The 21,162-nt window shown below is 35.6% G+C and overlaps 1 protein-coding gene and 1 long non-coding RNA gene across 4 annotated transcripts in view; one reads left to right on the top strand and one right to left on the bottom strand.

The window, feature by feature from the left end:
* The window catches only part of LOC123562337 (uncharacterized), a 157,233-nt gene that overhangs the window by 88,393 nt on the left and 47,678 nt on the right, over positions 1–21,162 (top strand). For all 3 annotated transcript variants that reach the window (XR_008369927.1, XM_053537137.1, XM_053537136.1), the window contains exons 77-93: positions 6,791–6,979; positions 7,497–7,625; positions 8,519–8,695; positions 9,318–9,442; positions 10,604–11,228; positions 11,473–11,793; positions 12,658–12,846; positions 13,333–13,641; positions 14,266–14,394; positions 14,604–14,921; positions 15,277–15,459; positions 15,837–15,989; positions 16,367–16,555; positions 17,186–17,308; positions 18,095–18,277; positions 18,677–18,799; positions 19,715–19,900. Coding sequence is in view for 2 of the 3 variants with exons in the window: in XM_053537137.1 (XP_053393112.1) it covers positions 6,791–6,979; positions 7,497–7,625; positions 8,519–8,695; positions 9,318–9,442; positions 10,604–11,228; positions 11,473–11,793; positions 12,658–12,846; positions 13,333–13,641; positions 14,266–14,394; positions 14,604–14,921; positions 15,277–15,459; positions 15,837–15,989; positions 16,367–16,555; positions 17,186–17,308; positions 18,095–18,277; positions 18,677–18,799; positions 19,715–19,900 (3,651 nt within the window). In the remaining variant the exon portion in view is untranslated. The remainder of the gene's footprint in view (positions 1–6,790; positions 6,980–7,496; positions 7,626–8,518; positions 8,696–9,317; positions 9,443–10,603; positions 11,229–11,472; positions 11,794–12,657; positions 12,847–13,332; positions 13,642–14,265; positions 14,395–14,603; positions 14,922–15,276; positions 15,460–15,836; positions 15,990–16,366; positions 16,556–17,185; positions 17,309–18,094; positions 18,278–18,676; positions 18,800–19,714; positions 19,901–21,162) is intronic.
* Positions 1,035–2,522, bottom strand: LOC128555266 (uncharacterized). Its single transcript, XR_008369928.1, has 2 exons — positions 2,418–2,522; positions 1,035–1,262 (listed from the first exon to the last, which is right to left on the bottom strand). It is a non-coding gene; the product is annotated as an uncharacterized LOC128555266 (long non-coding RNA).

Here is a 21,162-nt window from a genome sequence, read left to right as displayed (position 1 = left end):
GCAATATGTCAAGCCCGCCAGCTGTCAAAAGGACTGGGAGTTGTGCATGTCACTCCTTGTCTCATTGAGGCAAACATTTATGCCAAATAAAGGAGATTGCAAAAAGTTACAATATAAGTTATTTACAGTAACAACAAAGGAATATAAAATTTAAAAAAAAAAAATTAAAAAAAAGGATTAAAAAAAATATATAAAAAAAATTCTAAGTCCACACAAAAATCTGCACCAGCAGAGATAGGTCAAAATACACCTGAAAATTGGATGTAACATGCATGTTGTACTACAGAAAAGTAGTCTTGATTTTTCCCTACGACCAGTAATAAAAAAGTTACAAATGTAAGCTATGTATAGTAACAACAAAGGGAAGTAATTCTAGGATCTTTTGCATGACACTCCGTCGCATGATGATGAACAATTGTGCCAAGTTGCATCAAAATCCCTCTATGCATCAAAAAGAAATGCTCCAGACAAAGTCATTTTTGTATCTGACTTTTGACCTCTAAGTGTGACCTTGACCTTAGCCCTAGTTCTTCCGTTTGACACTCCGTCTCATGGTGGTGAACATTTGTGCCAAGTTACATCAAAGTCCATCCATGCATGAAGAAGAAATGCTCCAGACAAAGTTGTCATTCTTGTATCCTTTGACCTCTAAGTGTGACCTTGACCTTAGACCTAGGGAACTGGTTCTTGCGCATGACACTCCATCTCATGATGGTGAACAATTGTGCCAAGTTACATCAAAATCCCTCCATGCATCAAGAAGAAATGCTCCGGACAGTCATTTTTGAATTTGACTTTTGACCTGTAAGTGTGATCTTGACCTTTGAGATAGGAACCTGGGGCTTGCGCATGACACTCCGTCTCACTGAGGTTAACATTCATACCATATATAAACAAGATTGCTCCATGCGTGTCCAAATTATGGTCTGGACAAACAAATCCGGACGGACGCACGCACGCACATACACCGAATAGACATTTGGACAACTATGTCTTCGCTTCCGCAAGCGGGCTCGACAATAACAAAACCAATGTGATAATACATTATCTCTTAAAGTAACAGAGCTTTGTCAAACACTGCTCTTCTCAAAATAAATTTAGTTTCTAAATAAATCCTGAATTCCTATCCTTAAAAGTTTTTTTTTTTTAAGTTCCCTTGTTCTTCTGTCTTTTTATATTTTCTGGTGTTTCTTTCTTGCTTTTCAAGTATACTGGATTTGTTGACCTTCCATTTTGTAGCTGCCTGCTCTCAAGAAGTGAACCTGTAAAACAGAAATCAAATATTGTAAATTGATAAAAAGAGACCCTAACCAACTTTCATCAAGATCCTATGAAAAATGTGACCTATAGAGTGGTCACAAGCAAAAGTTTATCGACGCACGGACGGACGCCGGATGCCGCGCTATCACAAAAGCTCACCTTGTCACTTTGTGACAGGTGAGCTAAAAAGTCAATATCTGAGAACCGCTTCCTCGGCCACAAATTAAACCATCTGTTGATGTGATTTTTGGAAATGTTACCTTGCATTTTGGGATGTTGGGAAAAAATGCAATATTTTTGGATTGGGAATTTGCAGAATACAGGCCTCTGTCATATAAGGATGAAAAGCCCTGCCGGCTAACAATTTCTGACAAGAAATCATTTTCAGTTTTTCTTTCCGGTCAGTTCTATATGGAATCAAATTCTTTGGGTAATTTTGAAAGAGGACCACCCCAAGATCATTCTGTGAAGTTTGGTGTAAATCTGCCCAGTGGTTCTGAAGAAGATTTTTTTACAAATTGTTGGCACATGACGGACATCAACTCATGTTGTCACCCTGTGACAGGTGATTGAGCTAATAATTGTTTAAATTTGCATACATGTATTAAATTTTATGGTTTTGTCCAGAAATGCTTTATCATCAAGAAAATGAAATGGAGTCTTTACTAAGGTCTAAAAAAATTTTGTTTCCGGTAACATGCTAAAATAAATTAGGGCAGGTAGGTCGGAAAAACTTTTTCTTTGGATTTTTTGAAATTATTTTTAGGGAGACTTTTTGGAAATTATTTTTGTGTCAAAAAATGAATACAAATAGGGGGGTTATGCCTCTAGAGCATCAGTAAGTTGATTTATAACATCACTGTCCATGTTTAAAGCATAAAAAGTTTTTATCAAAAAGTTGAAAAAAATGTTCTCAAAGACAAAGGCGGACGGACCGTCCATTTAGGGTCGGGCCAAAAATTTATGGTAGGTCAGGATACAGGAAACAGACAATTTTTTTACGCCTAATGTTCCTGGTATTTGCACTGACTCAATCGCAAAAATCTGTTCACACAAATACTAATTTGTATACAGTATATCCTACTTTTTGAATGATTGAAACTGCTTCCCACAGCTGCAACTATATAATAAAGAAACAGAATGATAGAAATTTATACCTTATGAGCCGCAAGCAAGTGGTTTCAGTCTGTCAACAAGCACTTTGGAGCAGTACAACAATACTCTGTATAATAGACCAAGATGCCTGAAAATAGTGAAAAGGGAACAAATTAAGGAAACATGGACAACCAGCTGTTTTGAAATTTCAAAGGTCTAAGAGCTAATATCCTTTTCGCAGTTTTTCAATTTTCATGCCAATAAGATAACCCCAATTATATCATTGGCATGGCGGGAGAAATTTGTTATAAAATAAAACTTTTTTTAATGATAATAAAACAGTAGCAAATTTTGTCAAAATGTATAATGAAACGAAGTAAATGCGGTTAAAAATTTCAGTTTGGAAAAAGAAAAGTCACTGTATGAGTAGGTTTGTTTACAGGACTGACCAGCCAGAACAGCCAAACATTACTTTAATAACCCAGTGAATTCCAGGTACCTTTTTGACTTGGTGGTCCATGACCTTCACTTTGCTCGGTATCATTAAAAGGCAAAAACAGACTGGTAAAGCAGCTAGAAGAATCTGTTCTGCCTTCCTCAGTTTAGTATGAACACAGGAGCTGACAAAATGCTACAATTGTTTATTGGTATCTGACGGTCATGATTCATAAACGTATAACTTTAAACGTATTTGAGTAATTTTTGTGTGCAGTGTACAAAATTCAGATTTCAACTAACCCATGCTGGCAACCAGATAGAAAATTTTCCAAGCCTGACACCAATTTCACATGCCTGAACTTAAAGCTGAATTTTGAACCATAAAACAACTGGTCTAGCTCATACCCTCAAAATACTTCATCATATTGTTGGGGACATGCTCGACTGGGGATTCCTTGGAGAACAAGAATTGAATGCATCGGACCAAAAAGTAATGTGAGTAAATGAATAAAAATTTAACTTTTTTGACCAACATAAAAATTTTAGCATGTAGCTTTTTTTTCTTGTTGCTTAGTCTGAAATCTGCTTGCAAATTTAGACTTTCAATTAAGAATGTTAGAATATCCTAAAAAATCATGCTAGAAACATCAATATTGTTTGCACGGTTTTCCTTGGCGTACAATTTTGTGCGTTATAACTCAAAAAAACCTTCAAAGTAATTCGGAACGCATCATTGATGGCGTAACTTAACTACTGGCTGAAACTACAGCAAGGCAAATTATCGTACCTAATATTATAAATAGCGATTCAACTGTATACATGTACGAATTAGTAAGACAGCCTGCATTCTAGATTTAATTATAAGATAGACCTCTACATTTCTTTATAATCAGTAATCCATTCAATAAAAAATGGCTAACCAAAAAAAGATGTTGTGTTTTCTGTTATCCTCAAATGAAAGCGAATCTACAAACATTAACAAAAACCGCAACAATTTTGACTAAATTATTTGTATTTGCAAAATAAATTGTGTGAAATTTGATCTTAACTTGCATTCCATGAAATTGACTTACATTTTAGCGGTCCAAAATTTGAGCCCTGTGATTTGTGAAAGTAATTACATCTTCTGCATGATATGGTTCTGACTAACTCTTAAACTCTTGCATTTATGGACAGTTTGAAATCAATTCCTTCATAATTCTGACCAACTAATCGAGCATGCTTCAGAACTCCAGATTAAGGGCTGTATTTTTGTAATTACAAACTTGTGGGATCAGATATGACTTTATTTTAAAATGTGGATGTATCAATAAGAATTTTATTTAAAATGTGGTTGTATCAGTACGACATGTAAACAGTATTACATATATTCCAAAGAAGATCGAGCCGAATTGCATGTCTGCGCAAGTTGCGCTTATCAACGCTATCCTGACTGTTGACAATTTGCACGGTGTCAAATGAGTGTGGAATAAACGAAACAAACGCCAATAGCATAATGTAATGCATTAACACATAATTTTTCTGGACTTCAAAAATTATGCATCATAAAAATCTGAAAAGGGGAAATAATTCTACCAAAACTGAAGGCAACCAAGTTATTTTTATTTCAATTTGTGTCATATGAACAGATGAACCAAGTTTGAAAGAAACATCTTTACTATTTTTCAAAAAATGTTAAGTTTTTATGTCGAAAGCTCGATCGGGCAATGTTACCAGCCTGTTTAAAATCTATATTTTTTTCTATAAGCCGATCTGATTCCCTATATATATATTTAGACCGAGCACAGCTTATCGGCAGAATCATATTCATAAGCTCAACTTAATCACTGTGTCAGTGTTCGAAATTCGCGGTAGTCCGACAGCCTGTGGCTACCAAATTTCAACTCGGGCTACCGATTTTCCGCAGGTACAAGCCCGACCAGGCTACTAAATTTTCCTATAAATTTGTTTTAAAAATCATGCTAATTAAACGAGTACAGCATCGTGATTTTCATATGATCTCCATTAATAAACACTAAGAAGGCATCACGCATCGTCCAGACTGAGGAATGCTTATTGAATTGTTGTTGTTTTTTTTGCACTCTCACGTGTTGACAATCAAACACGAAGTGTCAAAGATGTAACCACAGCGCTAATTGGCTGAATACAATCACCTCTCACAAGTACCTGCAGTAGGCAGAGCTTAAATTATGCTATCAGTGTGTGTGTAAATGTGTATTCAGCACTCGTTATTATATCTTGCAAATTGTCAAAAGTCCAAGTAGCAGTAATTGGCAAGTGCCGATCCTAAAAAAATCGGGCGTTATAGTCTACAAAATGTTATATGGTGCAAAAATTAAGTATTTTAAGGTGTTAAAGTTCGGGGTAGTGAAATTAGTGTCGGGCTAGTCCAAATAATTGTACTCAAGAGTTAAATATCGTTATATTTTTTTTGACTTGTCGATATCTGCCTCCTCTAGTTAGACAACGTAAAATATCAAAATGTAATATCGGTGATTCGGTCTACCTGAGGTCTCATTATTTAGAATAAGTGTCGGGCTTGGAAATTTAAATTTTCTATCTGGTAGCCCAAATGGTCTAGTGGATTCAAATCTGAATTCCGCACACTGCTGTGTATACATGCAGTGAGCCTTAAGAAATAATAATCCTAAAAGGCCAATTTCAAATTGATGAATAAATAAAAATGTAAAAATAGGAATTTCTATGCTATTTATGGGTGGGTGTTTGTTTACATTATTATTATACAATGGACAAATTAGTTACTCACGTTTCTAAAATGTCACAGTGCCAACCATGCACATGCTGTACTGGAGTGCCGTCCATATTCTACATAAAAGTAAAATAATTCCATAATCAGTCATGCCTGCAAGTAAAATCACCGATTTCTTAATTTTAAAAATTCAATATAGGCTTAGTAACAGAGAAGTTCAAAGAAACTAAAGTACCGGAAAGGAATTAAAATACGATCTGAAAAGCGACACAAAGGTGAATCTATTCTCTCATTCCCCGAGCTGAAGAACTCGTTGGAGAATGTTTTTGTTCCTCAAATTTTCAAATGTCGGCGCCAGTGTAATGTGTACCACTCTCACTCTAAATATAAAAATGTTCAAAATGTCGCCGTTTAAAAATGCTGCTCAGTATAGAATAAAGCATGTTTGTATCACAAATTATATCAGTGTAGTATATTAGCTTCTGACGCAACAAAATTAACAGCTTACTTTGAATATTCTTTCGGGTCGCAGACATCTTATTGTGCGGATATTGCGTTTCGCCTACTGATCTGATGGACGCTTATTAACATTAACGAAGACCGTGATATCCCGAATTTCATCGGGGTCGTCGCACGCCCATGGTCTAAACCGGAACTCCATATTTTTTTATTTGGATAGTATGTGTTGTTTGGATACCCTCGTATGTTACCGTAGTGGGATTCGATCCCGATTTTCGTCGCTTCGCGACGAAAATCGGTAAGATCGATTCCCTATAAATTTGCAAAGTTTTCATGAGAGAAAAACAGTGAACAATTTCAGAAATTGCTTCAAGTAACAACTAATGTTTTTAGAATATCTTGTAATCAGTGATTTGTTATTTGAGCCACACTATGAGAAAACCAACATAGTGGTTTTGCAACCAGCATGGATCCAGACCAGCCTGTGCATCCGCACGGTCTGGTCGGGATCCATACTGTTCACTTTCAAAGCCTATTGCAATTAGAAAAACCATTAGCAAACAGCATGGATCCTGACCAGACTGCGCGGATGCACAGGCTGGTCTGGATCCATGCTGGTCGCAAAGCCACTATGTTGGTTTTCTCATGGTGCGGCTCATTTCAAAGTTTAAGAAACTACTGACTTTGGAAGGAGATTGAGAGAAGGCTGTGGATACGTTTTCATTAATATTTATTTTTAAAAAATGTGAAAAATGCCTCAATACATTTCTTTCAGCATAATACCAGGTAGTCGGTCTTTCATTGTAAGTTTTATTAACACTATTTCAGGCTCGTATCCGTGCCTACGATGGAGGTTTCCCAAGCCGTTCAGCTACAGCCACTGTGAGGATTAGTATACTGAGGAACCTGTTTGCTCCAGTCTACAATCATACTGGCACTATTACAGTAAACATCTTAGAAACAGCTCCTATTGGAACGTTTATCTATGACCTAAATGCTTTCGACAATGATAGACAGGTATGGCCCTGTTTTCCTTATCACTAGTGGTAAATGATTACTGCCGCTCAAGAGAATAATTTAGCAAATCTTAAAATTTTCCAGAATACTTCACCATGTGTGCATTAAATTGGGTTTCAGAGAAGATAGTTGTCCTCCAATTGAGCATATTGTGAAATTGTCATATTCAAGTGGGAATATTATTTTTGTCTTTTTGTACAGACACTGTGGATTTTTTTGTCAACCAAAAGATTTCATAATGCTGATAAAACATTTGTTTTACACAAGTAAGAAAATTGACAGACTGGTTGACAATTCATTTCAAACACCAAACATGTTTTGAAAAAAAAACCAACAGTTAATCTCATGCTTTGGAAATCACATTGACTTGGTAATGTGTGTATGTGAAAAAAAAGTTCTAATTTAAAAAGTTATCATTTATTTGAGACACCTTTAAAATATTAATACACTACATCAAAGTTCATCCATTAAAGATATTTAAGGTACTTTATACTGATAAACATTAATGACATTTCAGGCACCAGAGAACACTGTAACATATTCTATCCAGAATGGTTTTAATGATGACTTCTTCTTGATCAATCCTGGCACAGGTGTAATCACACTCCTGCGGTCAGTACTCAGCACAAACACGGACTTCTATCGGGTAAGATTCTGTCACAAGTATAATCACACTTCTGCAGTCAGAACTCTGCACAAAAAGTAGTTCTATCGGGTAAGGTCCAATTACAGGTGTAGATACAGTACTGCAGTCAGTAGTTTGGGACAAAGAATGACTTCTATCAAGTAAGTTCTGTCACGCTTGTAATCACACTTCTGCAGTCAGTACTCGGCACAAACAGTGACTATTATTGTGCAAGGTCCTATCACAGGTTTAATCACATTCATGTAGTCAGTACTCGGCATAAAAAGTGACTATTATTGTGCAAGGTCCTATCACGGGTTTAATCACATTCATGCAGTCAGTACTCGGCATAAAAAGTGACGATTATTGTGCAAGGTCCTATCACGGGTTTAATCACATTCATGCAGTCAGTACTCGGCATAAAAAGTTACCTCAATCAGGTAAGGTTCTATCACAAGACTACTAGTCAGCCATGCCAGATTTGTAATAAAAAATTTTTTGTAATGATCTTGTGGAATGTTGCTGGTTTTAGCCATTATGAAACGGGTGTTTACAAGGTCTCTGCTACAGTTACTAATACACTGAAACGTCGTTAAACTGGAATCCCTAAATACTTTAAACTCCTAAAATCTGAATAAGTTACGCAGTAGACATTTTTTATTGCATTAGAAAAGTACCCCTAATAATCAAAACCTTGGTATTCCAGAAACTGAGACAGATCTCACTATATGTCAGTGCAGATTTACTCCTGAAAACTGAACAAATATTATCTGTAAGGTGCATCAACTACTGAAAGTGTAAACATTTAAACATATTATTGTAGAAATATTAACATTGTATTAATGTTTGATATACAGTTAAGACTTGCATTATACCGGTACTATTTCTATTGAGATCAACCATATATATTTCAGGTTACTGTTATTGCTCGAGATGGCGGTACTCCACAGAGGTTTGCCACAATTACTGTCAACGTTAATGTCATCCGTGAATTAGACACACTCAGGTTCTCACTCAGTACCTATTCTGTGACTATCCCAGAGACTAGAAATGTCAATGAGTCCATTATCAGCACTTTGGCAAATCCTGGGGTAAGTTATTTTAAGCATGATTTATCAGGCTTGTCCTAAAAATCTTCCACTCATATAATGTAGAATTTTTTATGAATGAAAATTAAATGAGCTGCGCCATGAGAAAACCAACATAGTGCATTTGCGACCAGCATGGATCCAGACCAGCCAGGATCCATACTGTTCAATTTCAAAGCCTATTGCAATTAGAGAAACCGTTAGTAAACAGCATGGGTCCTACCCAGACTGTGTGGACGCGCAGCTTGTCTGGATCCATAATGGTCGCAAACGCACTACTTTGGTTTTCTCATGGCGCGGCTCAAATCCTGAATTAAGGATTGAAGCTTTCAAATGTTGTTGTGACCTGGAAATGTTTAATGAACCATATACATGTTTTCCATCATTAAATTTCCATGTAGTCAAGTTTTTGTTTTGCTTTTTCCAGAAACTGAAGTTTATAAACAATTGATGCCATGTTAACCCTATATATTGTTTCCCAAAAGAGACACATTCTTATTTTGTATTTCCAAAAACTTGACCAAATGCCCTTTAGTATATTTACCAAGTGTTGATACAGTGTGACCAACACTGTTCAGCCATATTTTGTGATGTAATTATGTCTCCCTACCATCCACTATTTTAGACACCACTGTACAGCATCATCAGTTTTGAGCCAGGCATAACATACTTTGCTATCAATCCAAACACTGGAAACATTTTTGTACGAAGAGATCTGAGAACAGACCCGGCATACCTTACATTCTATAGGTAAGTGATGTTTCTCTACAGGTGTAACAGACCACAGTTCCATCTTGAGGCAATTTGAGTGCTCTTTGTTCTTGGTTTCATATGGGAAAGTTTGCAGTTACTTGCAGAGAAAGTTATTAATGATTAGAAATATGAAGACATTGTAGAGCTGACTTTCCATTAATAATTATTACTAATCAGAGGACATTTATAGTTAACTGGTTATTAGTAATTTAAATGATGTGAGGACATTGTATAGTTAACACGCCAGTAGTTATTATTATTATTCTGAGGACTTTGTTTAGTTAACTGGCCTTTTTTAGTAATCATTAAAAATCTGATGAGGTTGTATAATGGCATAGTTGGTCATAATTGAGGTTGCATTGTATAATATCTGAGGACATTGTAAGTCACTTGCCATATTGTATTATCTAGGAATTAATTACTGGCATTGGTAAATATCTAAAATAGACATTATATACATATATATTGTTATTATCTGAGGACATTGTATAGTTAACTGGCCATTGGTTATTATTAACTAAAATGAGACATTTTATAATTACATGTAACTAGTCATTAGTTATGTATTCTGAGGACATTGTATAGTTAACTGGCCATTGTTATACTAAGGAACATTATTAATGAACTATCATTATATGTATTCTGAGGACATTGTATATAATGCCATGTATTAACTAATGTAACTTATATACATTAATAGTATTATTATGTATTCTGAGGACATTGTATAGTTAAGTCTGGCCATTGGTTATTATGTCTGTTCTTAGGATGTATAGTTAACTGGCCATTTAAGTTATTATCATTAATCTGAGGGCATTGTATAGTTAACTGGCTATTAGTTATTACCATTAATCTGAGGGCATTGTATAGTTATCTGGTTGTTAGTAAATATTAAAAATCAGAGAACATTGTATAGTTAATTGGTTGTAAGTAACTTACCTAATGCAAGGACATTGTATAGTCTGAGGATGTTGTATAGTTAAATGGCATCTAGTACCTTTTGGACATTGATAATTCTGAATGAATCTGCATTGAATGTAATAGAATTAAAACAATGTATTTCAATGTATTTCAAATTGCAGTAATTCACATCTTTTTGTGCTAAAAATCTTACTGAGAAAACAAGTGGTAATTTTGAATGAACTTTTCTCCCTGCAGGCTACAGATTCAGGCAGTTGCACAAGGAACCGTCTCCCAACAAGTTGCAACAGCTTTTGTCAATATCACTGTTATTCGCAATGCTAACCCACCAGTGTTCTCCAGAGACATCTATTCACAAGTTATTCAGGACACACTTCCAGTTGGCAATAGCATTGTCGAGGTCACTGCCAATGACCTTGATGGCGATGTTGTGCGATACTCTGTAATTGATGGAATTGAGGCAATGGAATTTTTCTACCTTAATCCAAGCACTGGAGTAATTTCATTGAGTAAATACATGTACAACATTGGTGAAGACAGTTACAGGTTCACAGTTCAGGCCAGTGACCAGAGAATCAACACGAGAACAGATCAAGCTGATGTTATCATACAGATACAGAGGGACCAGTCTGCTCCACAGTTCCAGCAGGAGCCATATTCAGGTCTTGTGCGAGAGATTGATACCAATGGAACTTCGATTGAGCAGACGTCTTGTTTCGATGCTGATCTTAGGGGCAGAATCGTTTATCAGACTGTTGCATATACTGTGGCCTCTGCTTTCTTCTCAGTAAATTCCGACAGTGGCAATATATTCCTGTACGATGGAGCTGCATTGAGACAGCACTCTGGAAATACTTACGTAGTAAGTTTTGCCTACCCTGTGTGTAGTTTCATTTTCTGGCCAGCCTTTTCAGTAAGGAATATTTCACAGAGACAGGAGTGTCCAATATTTGACATGAATTATTGTATATATATAAATATCTTAAGTCCTATTGTCTGCTGCACATTGAATGAATTGTGATTGTGAATGCATCATGTTTAATATTTTTATAACATGTTTTATACCAGATTATTTGAATATTTCTAACATTTAATTTCATTTTTAGCTCCGTATAGAATGCTACGACTCTGCCTATCCACAAGTAAGAGACGTTACAGATATCACCATCACAGTTCGTCGTAATCTTAACCCACCTGTATTTGATTTCCCATCATACACCCAGACCATCCCAGAAACATGGGGACTTGGGCAGGAAGTTGTACGTGTATCTGCAACAGATTCCGATGGGGACAGGATCACATACTCTATTACAGGAGATACTTTCGGCAATGTAAACCGGGCAAATGAGTACTATTACATTGGAGCTGATACAGGCATCATCTCCTTGAAGAAACCTCTGACGGAAGGAACTCAAGTGGAAGATAATGTAAGTGCTTACAGGGCACAGAAGTTCGCAGGTGTAAACTATTCATCTTAATGTTGAGCAGCTTTTTGTTTTGATATTTACATTCATGCCTAAAGAATTAAATTTAGATATTTTCTTTGTTTTTAAACCCCAGCACTTCAAAGAAGGTATAAAATTATTATTGTAAAGACTACCTTTGGCTATGCAAGTATTCCTGTAATTTTTTCTTTAGAACTAATTTTCATTTTAATATGAAAGCTTCTCAGCCTCAGTTTGGGTGAAATTTTTTAGCATGTTCATTTCCGCCAAGTTTGGGATAGAATGTATATATGACACTGAAAATGATAAAGATATTGGTGAAAATGCAAACGTTGCGACAGTTTATGACCTTATATACAATTGTATTTTTTATAATCTGTAAGAATATCTTGCAAAAATCTTTTGTCAGTAAGTTTGTGCCACTAGTCTACTTCAGAGTACTTACTTTTTATGGATTTTTGAGAATAAATATTTTTCACCTAAAATGTGTAGGTTAGTCGTACTCTAGGGCATAAAAATTTTTTCTGGTGCAGTATGTGACAAAATTATATCAACCAAAGAGTTGTTAAGATTAGCGCCAGGGTTAAGCAAGTTGATTTAGATATTGTAACTACCTACAGCAGCTGCTCAGTTGATTGGTCACTTAAATCTCTTAATTAGATATACTGTGATAGAGCACCATCTTATCATTTTAAAGAAAATGGTCCAGCCCTTTAATAAAAAGTTCATCTTTCATTTAAGTTGTATGAAGGCAATTGGATTTATCATGAAAACATTATTATACATTTTATGATGAAACAGTACAACGATAATTTGCTAAGTATACAAACTTGATCTGTATTGCAGATTGGACTGTTGGCATGTGATAATCGTGAAGCTGACCAGCAGTGTGGAACGTCGGTGGCACGCATCACAATCATACGTGATCAGTTTGCGCCATTCTTCATCAACACCCCCTATTCCACAACAATAAATCGAAATCAAGCTATCAACACCACTGTACAGTTGACTTCAGCAAGAGACAATGATCTTGTTGTAAGTATATCGTTTAATTACTGCACTTAAAACTAACCTGATCTGTACATTCATGAACGATTGGTTCTTAAACATTCTATCGTCCAGTTTTCACTATCGAAAGAATTAACGATCATGAAAATTGACCAGAGGACTAATATTTTCAAATAGGACTAACAAGAGAAAGGTCATGATCCTGTCATTTTTGTTGGACAATTTTCCTTAGAATGCAATATATTTATTATTATTAGAAAATATGGTTTTATAAAATTCAGCATAGCAGAACAATATTCAGTTACAACATGGAGCACTACCATAGAATAAATACTAACTTCAATGGTCTAGTATACCAGCTGGTCAAGTATTACATGATCCTGACAAATTTAAGAGGTTAAGATTTTGCAAGTATTACTAACTGCTGTTAGCCAGCTTCAGTTTGTCAGGTGATAAAAGTAACGCTAGTGCATTAAATGAGGAAAATAAAGCATTTGTTTCATGTATTTACAGGGTGAGATTAGATACCTGTCTGACGGAATATATCCTGCGCCAGTGTTCTTCAGTGTTGATTTTGTATCGGGAGCAATCAGCTTAAGGTCTTCTGTTTTCACGGACTCTCTGCTGAACGTGTACTATTTGAAGCTGCTAGCATACGACACAGCGTATCCAAATGTCCGAGGCACTGCCACTGCTACCATCTTCATCAACAGAAATCCAAACGCACCCCAGTTTGTGAGTCCAGCATGTAGAGCTACCATCTCTGAGGATAATGCTGTTGGTTCATTAGTATTCAACAACACTGCTACTGATTTGGATGGGGTATGTTTTGTTTTTTAAGTAAATCTTTTAACCTTCAACTTAATTTTTGAAGGACTCGTTTGAAATTAGCATTCTAGCGAGGAATTGATTAATGATTTAAGGCTCATTGTAAAGCTCTAACATTATAAATGCTGATTGACTTTTTCAACTTGATTGTCGAACTTACTTTGGATTCTTTAATCATACTCTGACGAAAACTGCCAAATATTTGAATGAAAAGGAGAAGCTCAAACTTCCTTAAACATCACTAGAAAAAAATCCATTGAATGTTTTTCAAGTTAATACACAGTATTTTAGTTTTATAGCATAAACCTTTAATAGGTGATTTTATTCATGCTAATTTATGTCATTGGTAGAAGTAAAGATGTTACAAAAATAAATTGGATTTGGAAGATCCTGCAAATATTGAACATGTTCAAGTGAGGTGGGGTAGCAGAACTGACTAGTGGTTTGTTACAAGTACAATGTATACAAGAATGTCTTGTGATCATTAGTTTACAGAGTTATGTTGTTTTTATTGTATGCTGTTCATTTATTTGATGTAATTGTTAATTTCTTATGTCGTTCAGCACATTCTTTATATGATACAAATACTTCATTGATACGTTGCCTTTTTTATAATAGGATGTGTTGAGGTATTCATTTAGTACGAATGCAGACCAAGTTGATAGGGATTATTTCTACCTGGACCCTCAAAATGGCAACCTTCTTCTGAAAAATCCCCTAGCAAACACAGCAGTCTCTCAGTTCCAGGTAAATCTAAAAATAAACTATGGATAAATTTTGACAGATGTTCATCATACATGTAATTGAAAATAAATACATATTCATTTGTAATATGAAATTAAAGTAATTGTTTTATTAAACTTAAGCCATTTTTATAGTTTTAAAATGTAATAAAATGTGCAAGTATTAGCTACTTAACAAGAATTTAGATCTTTATTTTTTATTTTTGTCAATAGTTCACAATTATAGCCAGTGATCAAAGCAATCCAGTCAAAACAGCTTCGACTAATTGTCTGTTTGACGTTGCACGAGATCAAGACCCGCCAGTTTTCACACGTGAGCCATACACTGTTAACATCCTTGAAAACCGTGCTGTTGGTGAAAGAATTTATCAAGTAACAGCTATTGATAGTGACTTGCGTGGTTCAATTGTCTATGGTGTGTCACCGAATAACTATATTGCTGCATACTATTTCACTTTGGATTCTGATGATGGTGAAGTGAGAGTGCGAAACAATTTGAGGACTGACTCGACAGCTGCCTCAACATTCGAGGTAATTCGTATACAAGAATATCAAACATGTAAAAGTTAAGTAGTAAGTGTGTAAGTTTGGTAGTATAATTATTTAGATTTATTATAAAAGACATCATATGGGACAGCCGTGTTTCAAGTCGGGTAAAGAAACACGAGCTGGGTCTGCTTTAAAAGAAAAATTAAGACAACATTTTGTTCTTGCATAAAAAAAGCAACAAAAAGCTATTCTTATATAAAAAGCAACAAAAAGCTGGATTAAACTTTGACAAATGAAATTACATAATATATAAGTACAAAAAGAATCATTTTGAAAATACAAAATTACGTTTAGAAGTCGAATGAGAGAAATTTAACTGAAAGTTTTCTATTAACAGCTGATTGTGACAGCCTACGACAGTCTGTCTACTCGTCTTGTTGCCACATCAACAGTAACGATACAGATTACCCGTAACCCGAGTACCCCAGTGTTTGAACTAACATCATACCAGACAACAATTAGTGAGTACTACCCGATTGGACGAACCATCTTTAACATCACTGCAACAGATCCTGATAATGTAAGTTATGATGTAACCAATATACATTTGTAGTTCAAAATGACCATACAATACCAGCTGTACAGTAGATGACAACTTACAGTTTGATCTCTTAAACAAAAACGTACAAAGTTCATGCTGAATGAATAAGTGTCGTGGAATACTTTGTGCTACGCTGAGTTAACAATTGAAATGAAATTTGCTGAAAAACTTCTTAAAAAAATGACCGAATATGTTTTTTTTTTTTGTTTTTTTTTTTTCAGAAATTTATTTCAAGACATTATATAATAGCTGTGCTTGCAGTGGCAAAAAATGGAATCATGTTTTCATAGTTTCAGCTTTAAAATCTGTTTTATTTAATCACGATTGATGGCTACAAATCTATTTTCAACTTCCAGGATATTGTGCGATACTCTTTTGTGCCACAAAATGACAATTTCAATCCCAATATCAACCGTGGTTTGGACTTCTTCTACATCCTTGAGAGCACTGGTCTTGTGTACTTGAAAACACCTTTGTACACAGATTCATTGGAGGAGAACCGATTTACTGTAAGACCTTAGAATTTTTTTGGTTTCTACTTAAATCTGATATAACTGGTGTTTGGTTGTTTGACCAGTTTCTGATCTAGCGAATATATTCTGCAACATTAAACACAACCACAGATAGTTTGGCATTTCCATAATTCTTCAGTTCAGTAAAGAATGTTTTACTTTTGCTTATTGTATGAACGTGTAAAAGCATTATAAGCAGCCATTATGTAAATATCAGTGTAGTAGGAACTAAATGCGGAGAACGTGCGAATTTAGGGACTGTAATGTTGAAGTTCTTAGTTGATGTAATAACTATCTGTAACAGAAAACTAACTTCACGACAAACTGTCCTGCGAATTTGTTTATTATTGTATGATGATTTTTGTATCTTTTAGATGCAAGTTCAAGCACGTGATCAGAGATTTCCACAAGAGAGGTTTGCCACTGCTCCGGTTACAGTGTTTGTGACAAGGACACGTAACCCACCTATCTTCACACAGACTCCTTATTCCACCGTAGTCTCTGAAAATGCTAATGTAGGAACATCTGTGTACAGAGTGACTGCAGTGGATTCTGATTTGGAGGTAAGTTGTAATAAAAGTTATTAACTACTTGGAGTATTGAAACTAAGATTTTAAATTTTAGTTTAAAGTAGTATGCTACAGTTGTGTTTTGCCTAAAGCATGTAAATCAAACCTTTGAGTATGCTTGACTTTCAATATATGGCAGAGATTATAACTAGCATGCCTTTTTCAGGCAAACCAAACCTTTTTTTGTTTCCAGTTGCCTGTGTCTGAAAAGCATTGTTGTTTAATCCAGCATGCCTGTGTCTGGCAAGCATTATGTTGGTCAATCCAGCATACCCGTGTCTGGCAAGCATTAAGTCCACCTTTTCGCTATATGTAACTTTGTACGTGTATATATGAAATTGACAACGAGGAATTCATCAGTTTGGTTGGCCGCATAGTTCAACGAAAGTCTTGTGTCTAAGAAGCTTTAATTACTGGCAAGAAAACCAGAAAAATGGTCATTAAATGAAATTAAAATTATAAGAACTCTGCTGCAATATTTTAATTAAAATCATTACAAGATGTATTTCAACTTTAAATTGATATTGAAATCTCTACATTTCCTTGTTTAAATTGGACATGGATATTTGTTTGCAAATGCTTTGTTTATTATTTTGTAACAAATGTTTTATTTTATATGAACAGGAGAGAATTGAGTATGTTGTAGACGGAGACGACACTGCTCCATACTACTTCAGAGTGGATCCAGAAACTGGCGAGGTGTTCACAAGAAACAGCCTCAAAACTGGCATTAGCTTCCAGTATATTGTATGTATTTCCTTACACAACTCCTAGTAAACAGCATCTTGTATCAGTATGTTTTTAAATACACAATTTCATAGGACATTATGATTTATTCAACAACATGGATACATTTCATTGCATTTCACAAGAATTAGTACCATTTAACAAGAAACAACTTGTTGCAGTCAGCATATTATTTGATGCTGTATTAGTCAGGGAGCTATTGTTTTGCTGTACAGTACAATTTACATTAAGAGACCTCCTATGGGAAGAACAAAATGTGCTCTCTTAACCTTTAGCCTGCTAAATTTCAAAAATGAACTGGTCTATCTTTCTATTTGGGCAGTACCATTTATCATTCGAAGCGGTGTTCAATGAAAATTTACTGACTGAATAGCGAACAGTGCAGACCATGATCAGGCTGATCTTGGTCTGCACTGGTCGCAAAAGCAGAATCACTTGCCGGCAGTGGGCTAAAGATTAATACGACCGGTTTCAATACAACATAATTTGTTGTTTAACAACATCAAAAGAAACTGAGAAAGTGGTGCCTTAATGCAAGTGGTCTCTGAACAGACTTGGTCTCTCAAGCAAGTTCGACTGTATTTGTGTCTGTCACAAAGGGTTTTCCTCTTGAAAATTTACAGTAGAAAATGTAAAAGTAACTAGGAAGCTGATATATGTATAGAGCTAATATTTTTTTGCAAGAGAAGAAAATCACATTGGTCACTTCCCCGTACTTTTATTGTTTTATTTCTCTCAAGTAGTTGCGTGAAAGATACCTGTAGACGGGTTTCATGTTTCTTTTAGCTGAGTGTACAAGCCTATGATACAGCCTATAGAAGCCAGGTAGCCGAGGAGATTGTCACAATTTCAGTAACGAGGAATGAGAATGCCCCAGTGTTCCTCCAGTCACCATACCGTGTTACCATCAATGAAACAATTGCTCTCGGAAGTTGTATCCTCACTGTCTCAGCAACAGATGATGACGGGGTGAGACAGATTTCTTCCTTATGAAAAATTGTATTACATGAAGTTTATCATCTAAAACTGTAAAAAAAAACAAAAACTGAACAGTTGATATCAAATGTAGCTCACCTAAGCAAAAGGTATTTAAAGGACATTTGGGTGCAAAGACTTGGGACTCAAGACAACTTTGATTTCATTCTGGTACAAAATCTACAAGGTCATAATTAGTTCAAAGTTTTGGTAGAAATATCGCAGATGTTGGTTGGCATTACAGAAAATATCTAACAGAGAAACTCACTTGACAGGCCCGCCTTAGTATCATGTTGAAAACATTGCTCAGTTTGTCCGTCATGCTTTATCTTGAGACTTTCATACAGATTGTTGTTGCACTGTTATTCACAAGTTACATTTCACTATTTCCAGGATCGTGTGACATACTCTGCAACAGGAGAGACTGACACCCTCGAGTATTTCAGCCTCGGTTCAGACAGTGGTGTAATCTGTGTGAGGTCTGTGCTCCTCACCAGTGCAAAGACGGAATTCAGGGTAAATTTCATAATCCTAAGAATGAAAAGAATAGAATTGTTGTTTTTTTTGATAAATTGATACTTTGAGAGTTAAGGCCAGAATACTTTATTTATCTCATAGATAGTGAAAACTGTCCCCATGATTGATGGGAAAGGATAGTAAATTACTATAGAAATGATTGTGTGAAGTTGAAACTGGTAATGACATTATGAACACAAATAAACTTTCCATGGTTGTATATCTGGAGCCAATATTCATAAGGCATTGTAGAAAAGATATCTATAGTCGAAATTTAAGATGTTGTTATAATTTCCTTTCCATTTTAAAAACTATTCTAACTAAGTGTACAGTTATTATTTTCATTGAATGAACCAATTATGCACAAAAGAATTTGATAGAAAATGTATTGGAACCATGGAAATTGAAGTGTTAGATTTTGTAAAATTTCAAGAAACTGGTATAACATTTAACTAAGGTTTATGAGCACGTGTTGAGAAATGCTGCTTAAAGCTTTAGAATTATTGGCCAAGAATCACTTCTGGAAGCTTTGTGAGTATGGCCTAGAAAAACTTCCAAAAGCTTTGTGACTGTGGCCCAGAAAAACTTCCAAAAGCTTTGCACTGTGGCCCAGAAAACTTCCAAAAGCTTTGTGACTGTGGCCCAGAAAAACTTCCAAAAGCTTTGTGACTGTGGCCCAGAAATACTTCCAAAAGCTTTGTGATTGTGGCCCAGAAATACTGCTGAAAGCTTTGTGACTGTGGCCCAGAAATACTGCTGAAAGCTTTATAATTGTTGGCCAAGAAATACTTCTGGAGGCAGTGTTTTATCAGTATGATGTTAGTAATACTTGCACTGCATAGCTGATATCTGACTTCTAGACACCTTGTTTTGTATGATATGTGTGAAAATGAAATGATGTTTTCTTTATTTCAGATGACCATTGTTGCCAATGACAACAGTAGTCCAGGAAAGACTGGTTTTGTAGAAGCTTTCATCACTGTAATTCGTGACCAGTTCCCACCACAGTTCATCAGAACACCTTACAGACAAACTCTGGATGAATTTACCCAGACTGGTGCTTCTGTGTATACAGTTACTGCCACAGATCAAGATCTTGTGGTAAGTTATTTTGTTCTCATTGGTTATCAGCTCTTGTGGTCAGATATCCTGTTTTAATTGCATTATCAGCTCTTGTGGTCAGATATCCTGTTTTAATTGCATTATCAGCTCTTGTGGTTGGATATCCTGTTTCAATTGCATTATCAGCTCTTGTGGTTGGATATCCTGTTTTAATTGCATTATCAGCTCTTGTGGTCGGATATCCTGTTTTAATTGCATTATCAGCTCTTGTGGTCGGATATCCTGTTTTAATTGCATTATCAGCTCTTGTGGTCGGATATCCTGTTTTAATTGCATTATCAGCCCTTTAGGTCAGATATCCTGTTTTAATTGCATTACCAGCTCTTGTGGTTGGATATCCTGTTTCAATTGCATTATCAGCTCTTGTGGTTGGATATCCTGTTTTAATTGCATTATCAGCTCTTGTGGTTGGATATCCTGTTTTAATTGCATTATCAGCTCTTGTGGTCGGATATCCTGTTTTAATTGCATTATCAGCTCTTGTGGTCGGATATCCTGTTTTAATTGCATTATCAGCTCTTGTGGTCAGATACCCTGTTTTAATTGCATTATTAGCTCTTTTGGTCAGATATCCTGTTTTAATTGCATTATTATATCTCCCACCACACGGTGTGTGTCTGTCACAAAGCTTGTCTGCACTCTAAGTCGAACATTTCTCATCCGATCTTCACCAAATTTCAACAAAATGTCTGCCAATAAGTGCTTGGCCAAGTTCTATAACTAGCCAAATCGGCCTAGGCACTTCGGAATTATGGCCCTTGAATTACCAAAACACTCAGACTTCTTGCACAGTTTTGCCCCCAAACCGGTGCCTATACTACTAGTAGTATAGGCGTCCTTTTGGTGTCAAGAAAGCGCATGCACATGTGGATTAAGTAAACAGTATATAAAGACTGACTTACTATTTAGATGATTAGGCAGTTGTGGGAGACATGTGCTTTTCTCAAAAGCATCTCTAGTCAGCTCTTGTGGTCAGGTATCCTGTTATAATTAGTTGTCCGGTTCTGATTGCATCATCAGCTCTTGTGGTCAGATATCCTGTTCTAATTAGTTGTCCTGTTCTAATTGCATTATCAGCTCTTTTGATCTGATATTCTGTTCTAATTAGTTGTCCTGTTCTAATTGCTTTATCAGCTCTTGTGGTCAGATATCCTGTTCTCATTAGTTGTCCTATTCTAATTGCATTATCAGCTCTTGTGGTCAGATATCCTGTTCTAGTTAGTTATCCTGTTTTAATTGTA

The sequence above is a fragment of the Mercenaria mercenaria genome, chromosome 2 (genome assembly GCF_021730395.1).
Source record: "Mercenaria mercenaria strain notata chromosome 2, MADL_Memer_1, whole genome shotgun sequence".
Taxonomy (NCBI): domain Eukaryota; kingdom Metazoa; phylum Mollusca; class Bivalvia; order Venerida; family Veneridae; genus Mercenaria; species Mercenaria mercenaria.
The sequence above is the reverse complement of the archived record's forward strand: the minus strand, read 5'-3'. Positions and strand labels throughout refer to the sequence as shown.